We start from the raw sequence: 25,258 nt of genomic DNA on the forward strand, positions 1-25,258 counted from the left end.
CACCCCTGTGCTGTCTGGTGAGTTTTCTATGGTGTGCGGTGAAGGTGTGGCGCCCGGCAGGTGCTCTCTCACGCTACAGGGAGCTGCTTCTCGTTCTCTTGTGTTCAGCTGTAGTTGACACAGCAATAGACTGTATTTATTTCAAGACATAATTTCGACTAGTACACATTTTGTATAAACTATAAAAGTACATATATTTACATATAAATACACACGTATATTACAAAAATTATGTGAATAACATTGAAACATAGTTCTTACGAAATAATAGATAAGATACCAGCTATCAGTTGGTAGACGCAGTATCGAGTGGTAGGGAGGAGGAGAAACACACACCCTAGTGTTAAGACAGAGCATATACCATAGAGGGGACAACAGTAAACCTCCCTTACCTTGTGAGCCGCACAGCCTGCCTGTTGCTGCCGCACACAGGCCGCCGTGATGACCTCCACCAGGGCCACCTACACCAAGGGCAACCCAGGACGCCACGAGGAACAACCCCTGCACCTCAGGAGTGACTGCTACAATGTGAGTGCTCACCCCCCCCCACACACGCACCTCCGACACTAAGATTCAAAATGTTTATTTTGTGTTGACTGCTACTGTGTACTTTGCCAGCACTGTCGCCACACCTCTCCTGTCACACTGTGCTCTGACCCTGGACCTGCCGTCCTCACTGTACCTTAGTACTGTCCTCACACTGTACCTTAGTACTGTCCTCACACTGTACCTTAGTACTGTCCTCACACTGTACCTTAGTACTGTCCTCACACTGTACCTTAGTATGCTCCGCTCATCGTATCACTGTAACACTCTTACTGTATCATGTCACTGTAACCCTCTTACACACACACACACCACCAGGTACACACACACACCACCAGGTACAGTCACACACACCACCAGGTACACACACCACCAGGTACACACACACACCACCAGGTACAGTCACACACCACCAGGTACACACACACACACCACCAGGTACACACACACACACACCACCAGGTACACACACACACCACCAGGTACACGCACACACACACCACCAGGTACACACACCACCAGGTACACACACACACCACCAGGTACAGTCACACACCACCAGGTACACACACACACCACCAGGTACAGTCACACACCACCAGGTACACACACACACCACCAGGTACACACACACACACACCACCAGGTACACACACACACCACCAGGTACACACACACACACACCATCAGGTACACACACCACCAGGTACACACACACACCACCAGGTACAGTCACACACCACCAGGTACACACACACACCACCAGGTACACACACACACACACCACCAGGTACACACACACACCACCAGGTACACACACACACACACCATCAGGTACACACACACACACACACACCACCAGGTACACACACACACACCACCAGGTACACACACACACACCATCAGGTACACACACACACACCACCAGGTACACACACACACCACCAGGTACACACACACACACACCATCAGGTACACACACACACACACCACCAGGTACACACACACACCACCAGGTACACACACACACCACCAGGTACACACACACACACCATCAGGTACACACACCACCAGGTACACACACACACCACCAGGTACACACACACACCATCAGGTACACACACACACACACCACCAGGTACACACACACACCACCAGGTACACACACACACCATCAGGTACACACACACACACACCACCAGGTACAGTCACACACACACCACCAGGTACAGTCACACACACACCACCAGGTACAGTCACACACCACCAGGTACACACACACACCACCAGGTACACACACACACACACCATCAGGTACACACACACACACACCACCAGGTACACACACACACCACCAGGTACACACACACACCACCAGGTACACACACACACCATCAGGTACACACACTACCAGGTACACACACACACCACCAGGTACACACACACACCACCAGGTACACACACACACCATCAGGTACACACACACACACACCATCAGGTACACACACACACACCACCAGGTACACACACACACCACCAGGTACACACACACACCATCAGGTACACACACACACACACCACCAGGTACACACACACACCACCAGGTACACACACACACCACCAGGTACACACACACACCATCAGGTACACACACACACACACCACCAGGTACACACACACACACACACCACCAGGTACACACACACACCATCAGGTACACACACACACACCACCAGGTACAGTCACACACACACCACCAGGTACACACACACACACACCACCAGGTACACACACACCACCAGGTACACACACACACACCACCAGGTACACACACACACCACCAGGTACACACACACACACCACCAGGTACACACACACCACCAGGTACACACACACACCACCAGGTACACACACACACACACCACCAGGTACACACACACACACACCACCAGGTACACACACACACACACACCACCAGGCACACACACACCACCAGGTACACACACACCACCAGGTACACACACACCACCAGGTACACACACACACCACCAGGTACACACACACACCACCAGGTACACACACACACCACCAGGTACACACACACACACCACCAGGTACACACACACACACCACCAGGTACACACACACCACCAGGTACACACACACCACCAGGTACACACACACCACCAGGTACACACACACACACACCACCAGGTACACACACACCACCAGGCACACACACACACACCACCAGGTACACACACACCACCAGGTACACACACACCACCAGGTACACACACACACCACCAGGTACACTCACACCACCAGGTACACACACACCACCAGGAACACACACACCACCAGGTACACTCACACCACCAGGTACACACACACCACCAGGTACACACACACCACCAGCTACACTCACACCACCAGGTACACACACACCACCAGGTACACACACACCACCAGGTACACACACACCACCAGGTACACACACACCACCAGGTACACTCACACCACCAGGTACACACACACCACCAGGTACACACACACCACCAGGTACACTCACACCACCAGGTACACACACACCACCAGGAACACACACACCACCAGGTACACTCACACCACCAGGTACACACACACCACCAGGTACACACACACCACCAGGTACACACACACCACCAGGTACACACACACCACCAGGTACACACACCACCAGGTACACACACCACCAGGTACAGTCACACACCACCAGGTACAGTCACACACACACCACCAGGTACACACACACACACACACCACCAGGTACACACACACCACCAGGTACAGTCACACACACACCACCAGGTACAGTCACACACACACCACCAGGTACAGTCACACACACACCACCAGGTACAGTCACACACACACCACCAGGTACACACACACACACCTCCAGGTACAGTCACACACACACCACCAGGTACACACACACCACCAGGTACAGTCACACACACACCACCAGGTACACACACCACCAGGTACACTCACACCACCAGGTACACACACACCACCAGGTACACACACACACACACCACCAGGTACACACACACACACACCACCAGGTACACACACACACACCATCAGGTACACACACACACCACCAGGTACACACACACACACACCACCAGGTACACACACACACACACACCATCAGGTACACACACACACACACCATCAGGTACACACACACACACACCACCAGGTACACACACACACACCACCAGGTACAGTCACACACACACACCACCAGGTACACACACACACCACCAGGTACACACACACACACACCACCAGGTACACACACACACACACCACCAGGTACACACACACCACCAGGTACACACACACCACCAGGTACACACACACCACCAGGTACACACACACCACCAGGTACACACACACCACCAGGTACACACACACCACCAGGTACACACACACACCACCAGGGACACACACACCACCAGGTACACACACACACCACCAGGTACACACACACACCACCAGGTACACACACACACCACCAGGTACACACACACACCACCAGGTACACACACACACACACCACCAGGTACACACACACACCACCAGGTACACACACACACACCACCAGGTACACACACACACACACACACACACACACACACACACACACACACACACACACACACACACACACACACACACACACACACACACACACACACCACCAGGTACACACACACACACACCACCAGGTACAGTCACACACACACCACCAGGTACACACACACACACACCACCAGGTACACACACACCACCAGGTACACACACACACACCACCAGGTACACACACACACCACCAGGTACACACACACACACCACCAGGTACACACGCACACACACCACCAGGTACACACACACACACACACCACCAGGTACACACACACACCACCAGGTACACACACACACACACCACCAGGTACACACACACACCACCAGGTACACACACCACCAGGTACAGTCACACACACACCACCAGGTACACACACACACACCACCAGGTACACACACACACACACCACCAGGTACACACACACACACCACCAGGTACACACACACACACACCACCAGGTACACACACACACACACACACACCATCAGGTACACACACACACACACCATCAGGTACACACACACACACACACCACCAGGTACACACACACACACCACCAGGTACAGTCACACACACACCACCAGGTACACACACACACCACCAGGTACACACACACACACACCACCAGGTACACACACACCACCAGGTACACACACACACACCACCAGGTACACACACACCACCAGGTACACACACACCACCAGGTACACACACACCACCAGGTACACACACACACACCACCAGGTACACACACACCACCAGGTACACACACACCACCAGGTACACACACACCACCAGGTACACACACACACCACCAGGTACACAAACACACCACCAGGTACACACACACACCACCAGGTACACACACACACCACCAGGTACACACACACACACACACCACCAGGTACACACACACACCACCAGGTACACACACACACACACCACCAGGTACACACACACACACACCACCAGGTACACACACACACACACACACACACACACACACACACACACACACACACACACACACACACACACACACACACACACACACCACCAGGTACACACACACACACACCACCAGGTACAGTCACACACACACCACCAGGTACACACACACACACCACCAGGTACACACACACCACCAGGTACACACACACACACCACCAGGTACACACACACACCACCAGGTACACACACACACACCACCAGGTACACACACACACACACCACCAGGTACTCACACACACACACACCACCAGGTACACACACACACACCACCAGGTACACACACACACACACCACCAGGTACACACACACACCACCAGGTACACACACACCACCAGGTACAGTCACACACACACCACCAGGTACACACACACACACCACCAGGTACACACACACACACACCACCAGGTACACACACACACACCACCAGGTACACACACACACACACCACCAGGTACACACACACACACACCACCAGGTACACACACACACACACCACCAGGTACACACACACACCACCAGGTACACACACACACCATCAGGTACACACACACACACCACCAGGTACACACACACACACACACCACCAGGAACAGTCACACACACACCACCAGGTACACACACACACACACCACCAGGTACACACACACACCACCAGGTACACACACACACCACCAGGTACACACACACACCACCAGGTACACACACACACACCACCAGGTACACACACACACACACCACCAGGTACAGTCACACACACACCACCAGGTACACACACACACACACCACCAGGTACACACACACCACCAGGTACACACACACCACCAGGTACACACACACACACCACCAGGTACACACACACACACACACCACCAGGTACACACACACACACACACCACCAGGTACACACACACACACACCACCAGGTACACACACACCACCAGGTACACACACACACCATCAGGTACACACACACACCACCAGGTACACACACACACACCACCAGGTACAGTCACACACACACCACCAGGTACACACACACACACACCACCAGGTACACACACACACCACCAGGTACACACACACACACACACACAAACACACACACACACACACACACACACACACACACACACACACACACACACACACACACACACACACACACACACACACACACACCACCAGGTACAGTCACACACACACCACCAGGTACACACACACACACACCACCAGGTACACACACACCACCAGGTACACACACACACACCACCAGGTACACACACACACACCACCAGGTACACACACACCACCAGGTACACACACACACCACCAGGTACACACACACCACCAGGTACACTCACACCACCAGGTACACACACACCACCAGGTACACACACACACACACCACCAGGTACACACACACACACACACCACCAGGTACACACACACACACACCATCAGGTACACACACACACCACCAGGTACACACACACACACCACCAGGTACACACACACACACACCACCAGGCACACACACACACACACCACCAGGCACACACACACACACACCACCAGGCACACACACACACACACACCACCAGGTACACACACACAAACCATCAGGTACACACACACACCACCAGGTACACACACACACACCACCAGGTACACACACACACCACCAGGTACACACACACCACCAGGTACACACACACACACACACCACCAGGTACACTCACACCACCAGGCACACACACACACACACCACCAGGTACACACACACACACACCACCAGGCACACACACACACACACCACCAGGCACACACACCACCAGGTACACACACACACACACCATCAGGTACACACACACACACCACCAGGTACACACACACACACCACCAGGCACACACACACACACCACCAGGCACACACACACACACACCACCAGGCACACACACCACCAGGTACACACACACACACCATCAGGTACACACACACCACCAGGTACACACACACACACACCACCAGGCACACACACACACCACCAGACACACACACCACCAGGTACACACACACACACCACCAGACACACACACACACACACCACCAGACACACACACACACACACCACCAGGTACACACACACACACCACCAGACACACACACACACACACCACCAGGCACACACACACACACACACACCACCAGGCACACACACCATCAGGTACACACACACACCACCAGGTACACACACACACACACCACCAGGCACACACACACACCACCAGGTACACACACACACACCACCAGGCACACACACACACCACCAGACACACACACACACACACCACCAGGCGCACACACATACACCACCAGGCACACACACACACACACCACCAGGCACACACACCACCAGGTACACACACACACACCATCAGGTACACACACACACCACCAGGTACACACTCACACACCACCAGGCACACACACACACACACCACCAGGCACACACACACACACCACCAGGCACACACACACACACACCACCAGGCACACACACACACACACCACCAGGCGCACACACACACACACCACCACCAGGTACACACACACACACACACCACCAGGCACACACACACCCACACCACCAGGTACACACACACCACCAGGTACACACACACACACACCACCAGGTACACACACACACACCACCAGGCACACACACACACACACCACCAGGTACACACACACCACCAGGTACACACACACACACACACCACCAGGTACACACACTCACACCACCAGGTACACACACACACACACCACCAGGCACACACACACACACCACCAGGTACACTCACACCACCAGGTACACACAAACACACACACCACCAGGTACACACACACACACACCACCAGGTACACACACACACACACCACCAGGTACACACACACACCACCAGGCACACACACACACACACCACCAGGTACACACACACCACCAGGTACACTCACACCACCAGGTACACACACACACACACCACCAGGTACACACACACACACACCACCAGGTACACACACACACCACCAGGCACACACACACACACCACCACCAGGTACACACACACCACCAGGTACACTCACACCACCAGGTACACACACACACACACCACCAGGTACACACACTCACAGTACCAGGTACACTCACACCACCAGGTACACTCACACCACCAGGCACACACACACACACACCACCAGGTACACACACTCACACCACCAGGTACACACACACACACACCACCAGGTACACACACACACACACCACCAGGCACACACACACACACCACCAGGTACACACACACCACTAGGCACACACACACACACACCACCAGGTACACACACTCACACCACCAGGCACACACACACACACACCACCAGGTACACACACACACACCACCAGGTACACACACACACACCACCAGGTACACACACACACACCACCAGGTACACACACACACACACACACCACCAGGTACACACACACACACACACCACCAGGTACACACACACACACACACCACCAGGTACACACACAGACACACCACCAGGTACACACACACACACACCACCAGGTACACACACACACCACCAGGCACACACACACACACACCACCAGGTACACACACTCACACCACCAGGTACACACACACACACACCACCAGGCACACACACACCACCAGGTACACACACACACACCACCAGGTACACTCACACACCACCAGGTACACACACACACACCACCAGGTACACACACACACACACCACCAGGTACACACACACACACACCACCAGGTGCACACACACACACCACCAGGTACACACACACACACACCACCAGGTACACACACACACACACCACCAGGCACACACACACACACCACCAGGTACACACACACACACACACCACCAGGTACACACACACACACACCACCAGGTACACACACACACACACCACCAGGTACACACACACACACACCACCAGGTACACACACACACACACACACCACCAGGTACACACACACACACACCACCAGGTACACACACACACCACCAGGCACACACACACACACACCACCAGGTACACACACTCACACCACCAGGTACACACACACACACACCACGAGGCACACACACACCACCAGTTACACACACACACACCACCAGGTACACACACACACACCACCAGGTACACTCACACACCACCAGGTACACACACACCACCAGGTACACACACACACACACCACCAGGTACACACACTCACACCACCAGGCACACACACACACACCACCAGGTACACTCACACCACCAGGTACACACACACACACACCACCAGGTACACACACACACCACCAGGCACACATACACACACCACCAGGTACACACACACTCACACCACCAGGTACACACACACCACCAGGCACACACTCACACACCACCAGGTACACACACTCACACCACCAGGTACACACACTCACACCACCAGGCACACACACACACACCACCAGTACACTCACACACCACCAGGCACACACACACACACCACCAGGCACACACACACACACACCACCAGGTACACTCACACACCACCAGGCACACACACACACACACCACCAGGTACACTCACACACCACCAGGCACACACACACACACACCACCAGGCACACACACACACACACCACCAGGTACACTCACACACCACCAGGCACACACTCACACACCACCAGGTACACACACACACACCACCAGGCACACACACACACACACCACCAGGTACACACACACCACCAGGTACACTCACACCACCAGGTACACTCACACCACCAGGTACACACACACACACACCACCAGGTACACACACACACACACCACCAGGTACACACACTGACTCCTGAAATTCTTCAGGAGTCAGAGAAGGAAAAAGACTTGGGGGTTGATATCACGCCAGACCTGTCTCCTGCAGCACATATCAAGCGGATAACATCAGCGGCATATGCCAGGCTGGCCAACATACGAACGGCATTCAGAAACTTGTGTAAAGAATCATTCAGAACTTTGTATACCACATATGTCAGGCCAATCCTGGAGTATGCAGCCCCAGCATGGAGTCCATATCTAGTCAAGGATAAGACTAAACTGGAAAAGGTTCAAAGGTTTGCCACCAGACTAGTACCCGAGCTGAGAGGTATGAGCTACGAGGAGAGACTACGGGAATTAAACCTCACTTCGCTGGAAGACAGAAGAGTTAGGGGGGACATGATCACCACATTCAAGATTCTGAAGGGGACTGATAGGGTAGATAAAGACAGTCTATTTAACACAAGGGGCACACGTACTAGGGGACACAGGTGGAAACTGAGTGCCCAAATGAGCCACAGAGATATTAGAAAGAACTTTTTTAGTGTCAGAGTGGTTGACAAATGGAATGCATTAGGAAGTGATGTGGTGGAGGCTGACTCCATACACAGTTTCAAGTGTAGATATGACAGAGCCCGATAGGCTCAGGAATCTGTACACCTGTTGATTGACGGTTGAGAGGCGGGACCAAAGAGCCAGAGCTCAACCCCCGCAAACACAACTAGGTGAGTACAACTAGGTGAGTACACACACCACCAGGTACACTCACACCACCAGGTACACTCACACCACCAAGTACACACACACACACACCACCAGGTACACTCACACCACCAGGTACACTCACACCACCAGGTACACTCACACCACCAGGTACACTCACACCACCAGGTACACTCACACACCACCAGGTACACACACACACACCACCAGGTACACACACACACACACCACCAGGTACACTCACACACCACCAGGCACACACACACACACCACCAGGTACACTCACACACCACCAGGCACACACACTCACACCACCAGGTACACACACACCACCAGGCACACACTCACACACCACCAGGTACACACACTCACACCACCAGGTACACACACTCACACCACCAGGCACACACACACACACCACCAGGTACACTCACACACCACCAGGCACACACACACACACCACCAGGCACACACACACACACACCACCAGGTACACTCACACACCACCAGGCACACACACACACACCACCAGGTACACTCACACACCACCAGGCACACACACACACACACCACCAGGCACACACACACACACACCACCAGGTACACTCACACACCACCAGGCACACACTCACACACCACCAGGTACACACACACACACCACCAGGCACACACACACACACCCCACCAGGTACACACACAACACCAGGTACACTCACACCACCAGGTACACTCACACCACCAGGTACACACACACACACACCACCAGGTACACACACACACACCTCACCAGGTACACACACACCACCAGGTACACTCACACCACCAGGTACACTCACACCACCAAGTACACACACACACACACCACCAGGTACACTCACACCACCAGGTACACTCACACCACCAGGTACACTCACACCACCAGGTACACTCACACCACCAGGTACACTCACACACCACCAGGTACACACACACACACCACCAGGTACACACACACACACACCACCAGGTACACACACACACACACCACCAGGTACACTCACACACCACCAGGCACACACACACACACCACCAGGTACACTCACACACCACCAGGCACACACACACACACCACCAGGTACACACACACACACCACCAGGTACACTCACACACCACCAGGTACACACACACACACCACCAGGTACACACACACACACACCACCAGGTACACACACACACACACCACCAGGTACACACACACACACCACCACCAGGTACACACACACACACCACCAGGCACACACACACACACCACCAGGTACACACACACACACACCACCAGGTACACACACACACACACCACCAGGTACACACACACACACACCACCAGGTACACACACACACACACCACCAGGTACACACACACACACACCACCAGGTACACACACACACACACCACCAGGTACACACACACACACACCACCAGGTACACACACACACCACCAGGCACACACACACACACCACCAGGTACACACACTCACACCACCAGGTACACACACACACACACCACCAGGCACACACACACCACCAGGTACACACACACACACCACCAGGTACACTCACACACCACCAGGTACACACACACCACCAGGTACACACACACACACCACCAGGTACACACACTCACACCACCAGGCACACCCACACACACCACCAGGTACACTCACACCACCAGGTACACACACACACCACTAGGTACACACACACACCACCAGGCACACACACACACACACCACCAGGTACACACACACTCACACCACCAGGTACACACACACCACCAGGCACACACTCACACACCACCAGGTACACACACTCACACCACCAGGCACACACACACACACCACCAGGTACACTCACACACCACCAGGCACACACACACACACCACCAGGCACACACACACACACCACCAGGTACACTCACACACCACCAGGCACACACACACACACCACCAGGTACACTCACACACCACCAGGCACACACACACACACCACCAGGTACACTCACACACCACCAGGCACACACACACACACACCACCAGGCACACACACACACACACCACCAGGTACACTCACACACCACCAGGCACTCACACACCACCAGGTACACACACACACACCACCAGGCACACACACACACACCACCAGGTACACACACACCACCAGGTACACTCACACCACCAGGTACACTCACACCACCAGGTACACACACACACACACCACCAGGTACACACACACACACCACCAGGTACACACACACCACCAGGTACACTCACACCACCAGGTACACTCACACCACCAGGTACACACACACACACACCACCAGGTACACACACACCACCAGGTACACTCACACCACCAGGTACACTCACACCACCAGGTACACTCACACCACCAGGTACACTCACACCACCAGGTACACTCACACACCACCAGGTACACACACACACACCACCAGGTACACACACACACACACACCACCAGGTACACTCACACACCGCCAGGCACACACACACACACCACCAGGTACACTCACACACCACCAGGCACACACACACACACCACCAGGCACACACACACACACCACCAGGTACACTCACACACCACCAGGCACACACACACACACCACCAGGTACACACACACACACACCACCAGGTACACACACACACCACCAGGTACACACACACACACACCACCAGGTACACACACACCACCAGGTACACTCACACCACCAGGTACACTCACACCACCAGGTACACTCACACCACCAGGTACACTCACACCACCAGGTACACTCACACCACCAGGTACACTCACACCACCAGGTACACTCACACACCACCAGGTACACACACACACACCACCAGGTACACACACACACACACACCACCAGGTACACTCACACACCACCAGGTACACACACACACACCACCAGGTACACACACACACACACCACCAGGTACACTCACACTCCACCAGGTACACACACACACACCACCAGGTACACACACACACACACCACCAGGTACACACACACACACACCACTAGGTACACTCACACACCACCAGGTACACACACACACACCACTAGGTACACACACACACACACCACCAGGCACACACACACACACACCACTAGGTACACTCACACACCACCAGGCACACACACACACACCACTAGGTACATTCACACACCACCAGGTACACACACACACACACCACCAGGTACACTCACACACCACCAGGTACACACACACCACCAGGTACACTCACACACCACCAGGTACACACACACACACCACCAGGTACACACACACACACACACCACCAGGTACACTCACACACCACCAGGTACACACACACACACACACCACCAGGTACACTCACACACCACCAGGTACACACACACACACCACTAGGTATGGTCTCCAGTCACCATATACACTCATACTGATAACAATATGATTACACTGATAAGAGAGATAACTCGGTGACGTGTACACAGAGTTGCAAAGAGAGTTGCGTACGGTTGGAACATGCTATGTGTGAAGGGGGTGCAGGCCTGCCTAAGCCGTTACCTACCTTACCTTGAGGTGCTTCCGGGGCTTAGTGTCCCCGCGGCCCGGTCGTCGACCAGGCCTCCTGGTTGCTGGACTGATCAACCAGGCTGTTAGACGCGGCTGCTCGCAGCCTGACGTATGAGTCACAGCCTGGTTGATCAGGTATCCTTTGGAGGTGCTTATCCAGTTCTCTCTTGAACACTGTGAGGGGTCGGCCAGTTATGCCCCTTATGTGTAGTGGAAGCGTGTTGAACAGTCTCGGGCCTCTGATGTTGATAGTTCTCTCTCAGAGTACCTGTTGCACCTCTGCTTTTCAACGGGGGTATTCTGCACATCCTGCCATGTCTTCTGGTCTCATGTGATGTTATTTCTGTGTGCAGGTTTGGGACCAGACCCTCTATTATTTTCCACGTGTAAATTAGTATGTACCTCTCCCGCCTGCGCTCAAGGGAGTACAGTTTTAGGCTCTTTAGTCGGTCCCAATAGTTTAGATGTTTTACTGAGTGGATTCTAGCAGTAAAGGATCTCTGCACGCTCTCCAGGTCAGTAATTTCTCCAGCTTTGAAAGGGGCTGTCATTGTGCAGCAGTACTCTACTCTAGAGAGCACAAGCGTTTTGAAAAGTATCATCATCGGTATAGCATCTCTAGTGTGAAAAGTTCTTGTTATCCAACCTGTCATTTTTCTTGCAGTTGTGACGGCTACTTTATTGTGTTCTTTAAAGATAAGGTCTTCCGACATGAGTACACCCAGATCCTTTACATTGCCTTTTCGTTCTATGTTATGATTTGCCTGAGTTTTGTACGTGGTTTCCGTTTTTATATTTTCATTTTTTCCATAGCGCATGAGCTGGAACTTATCTTCGTTAAACACCATATTATTTTCTGTAGCCCATAGAAAGACCAGATCTACATCTGACTGGAGGTTCGCCGTGTCCTCTATGTTGCCTACTCTCATGAAGATCCTAGTGTCATCTGCAAAGGATGATACTGTGCTATAGGTTGTGTTCTTGTCTATGTCCGAAATGAGGATGAGAAAAAGTACTGGAGCAAGCACAGTACCTTGGGGGACTGAGCTCTTCACGGTTGATGGGCTGGATTTTATTTTGTTGACTATTACACATTGGGTTCTGTTGGTCAGGAAATTGTAGATCCATCTGCCTATTTTTCCGGCAATTCCTTTTAAACGCATTTTATGTGCAATAACACCATGGTCACATTTATCAAAAGCTTTTGCGAAATCTGTGTAAATTACATCCGCGTTTTGTTTGTCTTCCATAGCGTCTAATGCCATATCATAGTGGTCCAGCAACTGCGACAGGCAAGAGCGCCCTGTTCTGAAACCATGTTGTCCGGGGTTATGGAGTTGCTGTGATTCCATGTATTTTGTGATTTTACTTCTTAGCACTCTCTCAAAATTTTTTATGATGTGCGATGTTAGTGCTATCGGTCTGTAATTTTTTGCCTCTGCCTTATTTCCTCCTTTATGAAGTGGTGCTATCTCTGCTGTTTTTAGTATATCAGGAATAACGCCAGTATCTAGGCTTTGTCTCCACAGAAAGTGAAGGGCCTGCGATAGTATTTTTTTACAGTTCTTTATGAATATGGAGTTCCAAGAATCCGGGCCTGGTGCAGAGTGCATAGGCATACTGTTTATGGCTTCTTCAAAATCCAGTGGGGAGTACGTGTCAAAAATTTTCCAAAATTGTCAAAAACGATTATCAAACACAAGTGTCAACTGAAATCATGCCTATGACTCTCAGCCATCACAATAGCATATATGAAAAAAAAATTATAATTATTTTTATTAAAAAAATTAAAACAAAAACAAACAAAATTTGATTTTGTTTTCAATTTTATTTTTGTTATTTGTTTATCGGACGATCTGCATGAAACTTATACACCCGACTGAACGTAAGCCTATCTGTATGGGTGCTAATTTTGGAGGAAATTGGTCAACGTTAACCTCAGCCGCTTGCTACCTAGTGGCTGAACTTTGACCTCTATTTTGTACAAGTAAGTAATTAACAAATACCTGGTCAAGTAAGTAAGTAAGTAATTATCAAAAGAAGGCACCAAACCGGTAAGGCTATGTAGCACCATCAAAGACGCAAAATAATCAGAGGGCGCTAAATATCACCAAGGATGCCAATACGAGAACAAAAACGCATAAGGCGAACGATATCAAAAGTATCCGAGTCACCAAGAATTCTATCGAGGGACAGGTGACCGCGAGGGGCGGTCGGAAAGCAAGACATACGCTCGTCCTGGAAGTCAGGACATGCAAGAAGGACATGCACGACCGTAAGAGGGACAATGCAACTAGGACAATAAGGAGCAGGGCGGCGCTCCATCAAGTGACCATGGGTTAAGCGAGTATGGCCAATACGCAACCTCGCCAGAGCTGTTTCCCACCGCCGGTTACGGTGGAAGGAGGACTGCCACGAGGAAACACAACATTTAAGAGTACGTAGCTTGTTACCAGTAACAGACAACCAAGAAGCCTGCCAACGGGTAAGGACTGAGGAATGGATAACTGGGTAAAAGTCGGAATACGGAATGCCCTTACGAGAGATGGGACAAGAGCGGACAGCTTCCTTGGCGGCAGCATCCGCACGCTCATTTAAAGACACACCAATATGGCTGGGAACCCAACAAAACTCAACCGACTTAAATTTACTGTGAACGAGAAACAGCCAATGCTGGATCTCGACAACCACTGGATGAACTGGATTAAAGGACCCGAGAGCCATGAGGGCACTACGAGAGTCAACAACAACTACAAAGGAAGACTGACAACGAGAAAGTAGGAGACGAAGAGCATAGAGAATAGCATAAAGTTCCGCTGTAAAGATGCTAGTCTCCGGAGGCAAGCGACACATATAAGTGCGATCAGGAAAAACAACAGAGTAGCCAACACCGTCCGCTGACTTAGACCCATCGGTGAAGACAGAAACGGAGCGGGAGTGAGAAGAAAAGTGCTCGAGGAAAAGGCGTTTTAGAACCGTAGGAGGGGTAAAAGCTTTAGTGATACGGGTCAAGGATGTACAAAACCGCGGAAGAGGGACCCTCCACGGGGGCAAAGAAGGAACAACACGAGGAGAAACATCAGAAATACGAACTGAAAGAGAATCCTGCAGGCGAGATAACCGGACAGAAAGAGGGAGGTGGTGAAGAGGAACAGGAACCGCAGGAGGGGTAAAAGTTAAAGCACGACAGAGGCGAGAGGAAGGATGTTGCAAGGACCGCGCAAGATAGCGAAGACAGTAGCGATCACGGCGGTCCTGGAGAGACAGGAAGCCAGTGTCAACATACAAGCTAAGGACGGGAGTCGAACGAAAGGCACCAGAACTGAGGCGCAACCCAGTATGGTGCAAAGCATCAAGACGGCGAAGAGTAGAAGGAGAAGCAGACGAGTAAGCAGGGCAACCATAATCGAGCTTAGACAGGACGAGAGAGGAATGTAAAGCAAGGAGAGTGCGCCTATCTGCCCCCCAAGAAGTATGGGACAAGACCCGAAGGAGGGTAAGGGCCTTAGAGCACTCAACACGGAGGTAAGAGATATGGGGAGACCAAGACAAACGAGTGTCAAGGAATAACCCCAAAAGCTTCGCGGAATCTTTGTATTCAAGGGGATGACCATAAAGTGACAAAGAGGGACGAAGAACAACCCGTTTCTGCGTAAATGTCATGGCACAAGTCTTAGAAGTAGAGAACTTGAAGCCATGATCAGTGGCCCAAGACGACACGGCATCAATTGCAAGTTGAAACCGGCGTTGAAGGAGAGGCGAATCATCACCCTGACAACAAAGGGTAAGATCATCGACATAGAGAGCGGAGAAGACACCAGAAGGAAGAGAGGAAAGAAGACCATTGAGGGCAACCAGAAAAAGAGTAGTGCTCAGAACACTACCCTGGGGCACACCTTCGTATTGCTGAAAAGAGGGAGAGAGAGCGGTACCAAGGCGCACCCGAAAGGAACGACGAGAGAGGAAGCTGCGGAGAAAGAGAGGGAGATGACCACGAAGGCCAAAAGAATGAAGTTGAGATAGGATATGATAACGCCAAGTGGTGTCGGAAGCCTTTTCCAGGTCAAAAAGGACGGCAACAACGGAGGTCTTCGCAGCAAAAGCAGTACGAATATAGACCTCCAAGTTCACCAGGACATCTGTCGTGCTGCGGCACTTGCGGAAACCAAATTGAGAAGGGGAGAGGAGATGATGGTGTTCCAGGAACCACATCAGACGAACGTTAACCATACGTTCAAAGAGTTTGCAGACACAACTCGTGAGAGCAATAGGGCGAAAGTCCTTAGGGGAAGTACCCAGAGACCCCGGTTTGCGAACAGGGAGGACAACGGCATCGAGCCAGTCCTCAGGGACTGACGACGACTCCCAGATCCGATTATACAGACTCAGTAAATACTGAGACGTGCTCGGAGAGAGATGGCGAAGCATCTCATAATGAATACCATCGGAGCCCGCCGCCGTAGAACCGCAGAGGGCCAGGGCAGAACGAAGTTCAGAGAGAGAGAAGGGATCATTATAGGGAAGCTGAAGATGAGTGCAGAAATCTAAAGGACGAGACTCAAGGACAGGTTTACGAAGAAGGAAAGATTGGGGAAGATGAAGATCAGAGCTAACAGAAGAAAAGTGGGAACCCAGTTCGGAAGCGACCTGCAACGGGTCCGCCACAAGAGTATCATGGAGGTGAAGGACCGGTGAAACATCGGGAACGAACTTACCCGCTATCTTGCGGATACGCTTCCAGATCTGGGCCAGAGGGGTTTCGGACGTAATTGTTGAGACATAAGATGCCCAACATTCACGTTTAGCCGTACGGATGGCCCTACGGGCCACCGCACTAGCTTTCCGAAAGAAAAGAAAAGAATCGGTCATATGCCTACGGCGGTGCCTCTTCCAGGCTGCACGCTTACAGCGGACAGCCCGAGCACAGTCCGCATTCCACCAGGGAACGCACTTCCGTGGACCCCGAGAGGAAGAGCGAGGAATAGAGCGGAGGGCAGCGTTGAAGACAGTGTCATGAAAAAGGAGGAGAGCGCGAGAGAGAGGCAGAAGGGAGAGGTCAGAGAGAGCAGCACTGAGGGTAAATAGGGTCCAGTCTGCCTTAGCAAACTGCCACCTAGGGAAAGAGAGGGAAGGGCGAAAAGAGAAAAAGGAAACAAGGATGGGGAAATGATCACTTCCATGGAGGTCATCAAGAACCTGCCACGTGAAATCTAAGTAAAGAGAAGAAGAGCAGAGAGAAAGATCAAGACAAGAAAGGGTGCGAGTCCGAGAGTCCAAATGAGTGGGCTCACCAGAATTCAGAAGAGACAGGGAAGAAGATAGGAGAAACCGCTCAAGGAGGCGACCCCGGGTATTCGTCAGAACGTCACCCCAAAGAGAATGACGACAATTGAAGTCACCCAGCAGGAGCACAGGCTCCGGCAAGGAGTCTAGGAGGTGTTTCAAATCAGGAAGAGAGAGCGGGACACTCGGGGGGAGATAAATGGAACAAACTGTGTACCATTTCCCCACAAAGATACGAGCAGCAGAACAATGGAGAGGCGAAGGAAAAAGTAAAGGAACAAAGGGAACATCTGCACGAATCAAGAGAGCAGAAGAATTAGAAGCCCCAGCAATGGCTGGGGGGGGGGGGGGGAGAGAAAGGAATAGCCACGAAAACGACCAGGACGAGCACCAAGCATTGGCTCCTGGAGACAGACACAAAGGGGCGAAAACCGCGAAATCAGAAGTTGGAGTTCGAGGAAATTGGCGTAATAACCTCGAACGTTCCATTGAAGAATGGACAACGACGAGAAGAGAAAGGACAAAAACAGAGAACAAGGAAGAAACAAAGGCGAAAGAGCAACAGAGCACGTTAAAGAATATCAGGGTCGGGATCAGGGTCAGCAAAGTCAGGGTTAGGGGGCATGGGTAAACTGAGCAAAGACGGAGGGAAGGAAACGGGAGAACAGATCAGAGGTGGGCGGGCGGGGTCCGGAGGAGGAGGAGGAAGAGGAGGAGACAACGGAGAGGAGCAGTCAAGGACAGCAGTAGGAAGAGGGGGAGTAGAAAGAGGGGAGTGCACCCCAGCAAGAGCAGCAACCGAAAGGGAAGCAGGGGCCAAAGAAACCTCCATAGCAGGAACAGGGGGCGCAACCACTGAAACGGGAGGGGAAGGAGCAACAGAGCCAGAAGTAGGAGCTAAGGAAGAAAGCGAAGCCTTCTTACCCGCCGGGGAAGAGGAAGGAGAGGAGCCAGGCTTACGCTTCTGACTTAAAGAGACAGGTGTCCCAGCAACTACGTACCGGGCAACGGATTCCAGTGTCTCAACAGGAGAAGCCGAACGAGAGCACACACGACGGCCGTTAGGAGAGCGATGGACATCCGCCTGCACCGACAGGCGGCGGGGAGAGCCGATAGATGGAGGAAGAGGATGGGAAGGAGGATCGGAGGGGGACGAGGAAGAAGACACAGGAGACATGACAGACCGGGTTGAAAGAAGGGGAACCCCAGACAGAGGACCAGGAGGGGGACCCCTCGGGAAAGAACTCAAAGGAACAGAGGAGGGGGCAGTGGGCGTATCAGGGTCCAAGGCCCGGAAACGGTTGAGAGTCTGAGGAAGGGGGGAAGGACGAGGAGAGGAAGAGCGCAACACGCGAGCATAAGAGATGTTAGTATAAGGCGGGAGCCGCCGAACCTGGCGCCTCGCCTCAGGAAAAGACAAACGCTCCCGGTACTTCAGGTTAAGGACGGCCACCTCAAGCTTGTAATGGACACAGGCACGGGAGAACGTAGGATGGGCCTCACCGCAGTTGAGGCAGCGAGCTTGGGGAGAAGTGCACTCCAACTTAGAGTGACCTTCACTCCCACACAAAGGACAGAGAGAGACAGTCCCAGAGCAGCGGAGGGCACCATGCCCAAACCTCCAGCACTTATTACAAAGTCGAGGAGAAGGAATATACTCCTGGACAGAGCACCTAGCACCAGCAAGAATGACAGAGGATGGAAGGGTCCTACCATCAAAGGTGATCTTCACAACGCGAAGGGGTTGACGGCGACGACCACGAGGGGGACGAGTAAACGAGTCAACCTGGAGGACAGAATGGCCTTGGGCATCAAGGATATGCCGAATATCATCGTGGCAATCCTGCAGATTCCGAACACCGGTTGCAACATGGGGTGGGAGGAGAATAGTGCCAACACTGGAATTCATCTGAACGTTCTTGGAGACCCGAACAGGGATCTCGCCAAGGCAAGATAAGGCAGCCAAGCGGGAAGCCGCATCCTGAGAAGGAGCAGCAACGACACGTGTACCGAGACGAGTGGGGTTGAAAGTAACACACGCATCCACGGAATCTACAAGATGCCGATGGAGGGAGAAATCGTCAGGAGGCGCAGAATCAAGAGGGAGGAGATCAAAGTATTTGGCCCATGAAGCAGGACCAAACAAGGCCTGATATGCATCAGCACGGGAAGGAATCGAGCGAGTGCGGTTGGGGCGCGAACGGCGTTGAGAACCCCTAGACAGAGAGGGGTCAAAAGGCGCAGTAGTCACAACGAAAGACTTAGCCACACCAGGGGACGAAGTGGTCACCACCGGGGGCTGGAGGCTCGACCCAACCTCAGAGGAGGGAGGGGAGCTGGGGGAAGAAGTCAGGACGGTCAAAGGAGGAGCAAGGTCGGGGCCCAACGCAGCGGGAGCTACAGAGCCTGGTCTTCGAATACAGGCCGACTCGGGGGCTTGGTCGCCCACCCCACGAGCCTGAGAGGGTACAACGGAAACATTCAACGACATAGAGACGAAAAGTGACAAATTCATCCACGAATGTGCCCCCATACCCACCATGGAGCCACAATTAGAGGCAGGACACCCAACAGGAAGCTATCGCCGATCATGCCGGGGCCCCCTAGGGGTGCGTCGTGAGTATACGCCCCACAAACGCCACCTTAAGAACCGTCAGTCCGTCGAGATCGGGTTCAGCGACGAAAGGGGGATTGACAAGAAAAGGTTCCCCTCGCTCGAGACGTCGGGTACTACAGTTCTACGGGTGCAAGAGTATGCCTCCTCAAGCACCCGGGCGTCAAAATAGAAGAAGTCCAAAGAAATAATCCAAAACAAGCAAAAGGTCGGCAGGAAATGACAAGCAGATAGGAGAAGAGGGGGGGAGAAAAACGAAACATAAGGAAAAGGAAAAGCGATCCGGCACAATTGGAGAAGACAGCAGCAGGAGTGCAAGGCCAGAAAAGGACAGAGGACTGCCCAACGGAGCATCACACTCCGGCAGCCGTCCACCAAGCCCCCTCACGACGCCAACGGGCCGGAAGGGGAGGGGGATACCTGGTCAAATTCATGTTTCATTTATGATTTAATTTACATAAAACTTGCACATTATATGTAAAGTTTGTGCCTCTAAAAACTGGTGTTGATTTGTTTTCAACATTCAAGTCCATTTATTGATTTTATAAATATTTAGAAACATCATTTTGTTGCATAATTTTTTGGGGGAACTTTGAAAATTTGTATTGTTGCACTAAATACATTTAGGATAGAAATATTACAACAAAACCTTTATTATATGGTAATATTATAGCTGAGTGTCATAGAAATTATTTCGGTTGACACTTGTGTTTGAAATATCAGGTTGAAAAATGTTGAAAATCGTCTAAAATACTTTTTTTTCTCCCTTCCTATTTATACTACGATGCTGAGACTTGGACCAGATGAAACCCTTTTCATATACAACTCCTCAAAAAAGTTTGATTGAAATCAAATCATTTTCATTTTTGAATCTATTGGCCCCTCAAATTGACACACAGTCCGGTTGTTTCCGCAGGTATCACGTGACGGCTTAAGTTCTTCTAATTCGTATCTTTGTTATATGATTTCTAGCAGCGCCCTGCGATTTCCGGATTCTGCAATGGCAATCGTGGAGTGGCATAGAATCACCTCAGCTGGCTGCTGCTTGATATAGACAGGAAAATTACCCTGTTCTGGCCGGAACAGAACAAGACCTCGTCCACTCAGGGCAAAGCTTGAAAACAGAATACCTGCCTTTTGGGCGGGACGGACTGAGGTGGTGGCTCCCCTTGTGCCAGGCTCGATCAACAATCAGGTTCGAGCGACGGCGGAGGCCTCGTGCCACTTCCAATCAGGGCGAACCTGCAGGTGACGTGACGTCATGGCGACCGTTGGATTTCAAGTGCCAGGCGAGGGGGCCTCCTCTCTCTCACCTTCCTGTTGCTATGTGCCTTAAGGCCAGGTTTCAGGAAAATCCTGTATCTATTCATCCAAAAATGCTACAACAACGATGATTGGTTCTCTGGATAGCTGAAGGCATCTGCTTTCGAAAGACACTAATTTCTACCTCCTATCTCCAATACTAAGGGAGATAAATTTCTGTGCGCACCCGTGCACATCCCTGAAATTTTTTAAGGCCAAAATATCATTTTTTCTCCTACTATCTAATAAGTGTAAGCTAGCTCAGAGGGCAACCCCTGACACTTGGCCCTCTCCTCTTTTCCATCTACGTTAATGACCTTCCAAATGACTCTCAACATCTTAAGCCAGTTTTATTTACTGATGACACAACCTTCATTTTCTCCAGTCCTAACCCTCTTATTTTGAATGACAGTAAAGTCCATCTTTGGCTAACTGGTAACAAACTCACTTTTAACATTGACAAAACCTTCTATATTTTGTTTGGTAATAAATCCTCAGATCAAATTAATCTAAGAATTAACAATATCCAAATTAGTAACAAAGTATATGGAAAAATCCTTGGTGTCCTCATCGATAACAAGCTGAACATCTAGAAACACATTCAGAATATAGCAAAAAAAAAGTTTCTAAAACAGTTGGCATTCTTTCTAAAATCAGATACGATGTACCTCTCTCTCCCCTGGTAATGCTATATTATTCTCTCATCTATCCTTATCTACGTCCTCTAATTACTCAACACAAATCTGCTATTAGAACAATAACAAACTCTAGCCGCAGACAGCACTCAGCCCCCTTACTTAAATCTTTTAATATGTTAGATATTAAGTCACTGCACATCCTGTCAAGTGTACTCTATATATATAAAACTCTGAACTGTAATGCCAATCCTTACCTAAAATGCTTCCTAGAAGGTTGTAACAGAACCCATGGGCACCACACCAGAAACAAATACCTATTTGATATTCCAAGAGTGCGAGTTAACCAAACTAGAAATGTTATGCAAATCAAGGAACCCAGAACGTGGAATGACCTTCCCATTCACGTCAAAGACAGTACTTCTCTCAACCAGTTTAAGAGAAAAACTAAGTACTACCTAATAAATTCCATGTAACCTACATTACCTCCTAAATATCAACCCATGTCTCGCTATTTTCAAACAATATTGATTATTGACCAACTTGTTTAACTGCTGATATTCGCCATGTATAAACTTGAAGAAATTTGTAGTCTTCTGTTTATTTAGTTAAAATTACTTCTGCTGTTCTGATTCAATTTCTGCTGTTCCATCCATCATGTAATTATTATAATTCTTTTTCTTTTTTCCCTTTTTCAATTCAATTTATACATTGGACTCAATTAGTTATAAGTTTTATTCTAAGTGTTTTTCCCACACCTTGCCCGAAACGCTGTGGATATTAGTGGCTTTTGGCATAGTATATATTAGCTCTATCTAGAAATCAACATTCTGTTTTGCAACTCATCTTGTGTGCATGTACTTTTACCTGAATAAACATTATTTATTTATTTATTTATTACAAGC

At 51.2% G+C, this 25,258-nt stretch overlaps 1 protein-coding gene across 2 annotated transcripts in view; it reads left to right on the plus strand.

The window, feature by feature from the left end:
* The first annotated feature begins 291 nt into the window (after nucleotides 1-291).
* LOC123754453 (uncharacterized) overlaps nucleotides 292-25,258 on the plus strand; it is a 29,079-nt gene continuing 4,112 nt past the window's right edge. Inside the window, exon 1 of one of the 2 annotated variants that reach the window (XM_045736884.2) lies at nucleotides 292-528. In XM_045736884.2, the coding sequence (XP_045592840.2) occupies nucleotides 442-528 (87 nt within the window). In that variant the 5' untranslated portion in view covers nucleotides 292-441. The remainder of the gene's footprint in view (nucleotides 529-25,258) is intronic. The other variant, XM_045736883.2, reaches the window with a different exon arrangement.

Source organism: Procambarus clarkii, chromosome 18, assembly GCF_040958095.1.
Source record: "Procambarus clarkii isolate CNS0578487 chromosome 18, FALCON_Pclarkii_2.0, whole genome shotgun sequence".
In the NCBI taxonomy this organism is placed as follows: Eukaryota; Metazoa; Arthropoda; class Malacostraca; order Decapoda; family Cambaridae; genus Procambarus; species Procambarus clarkii.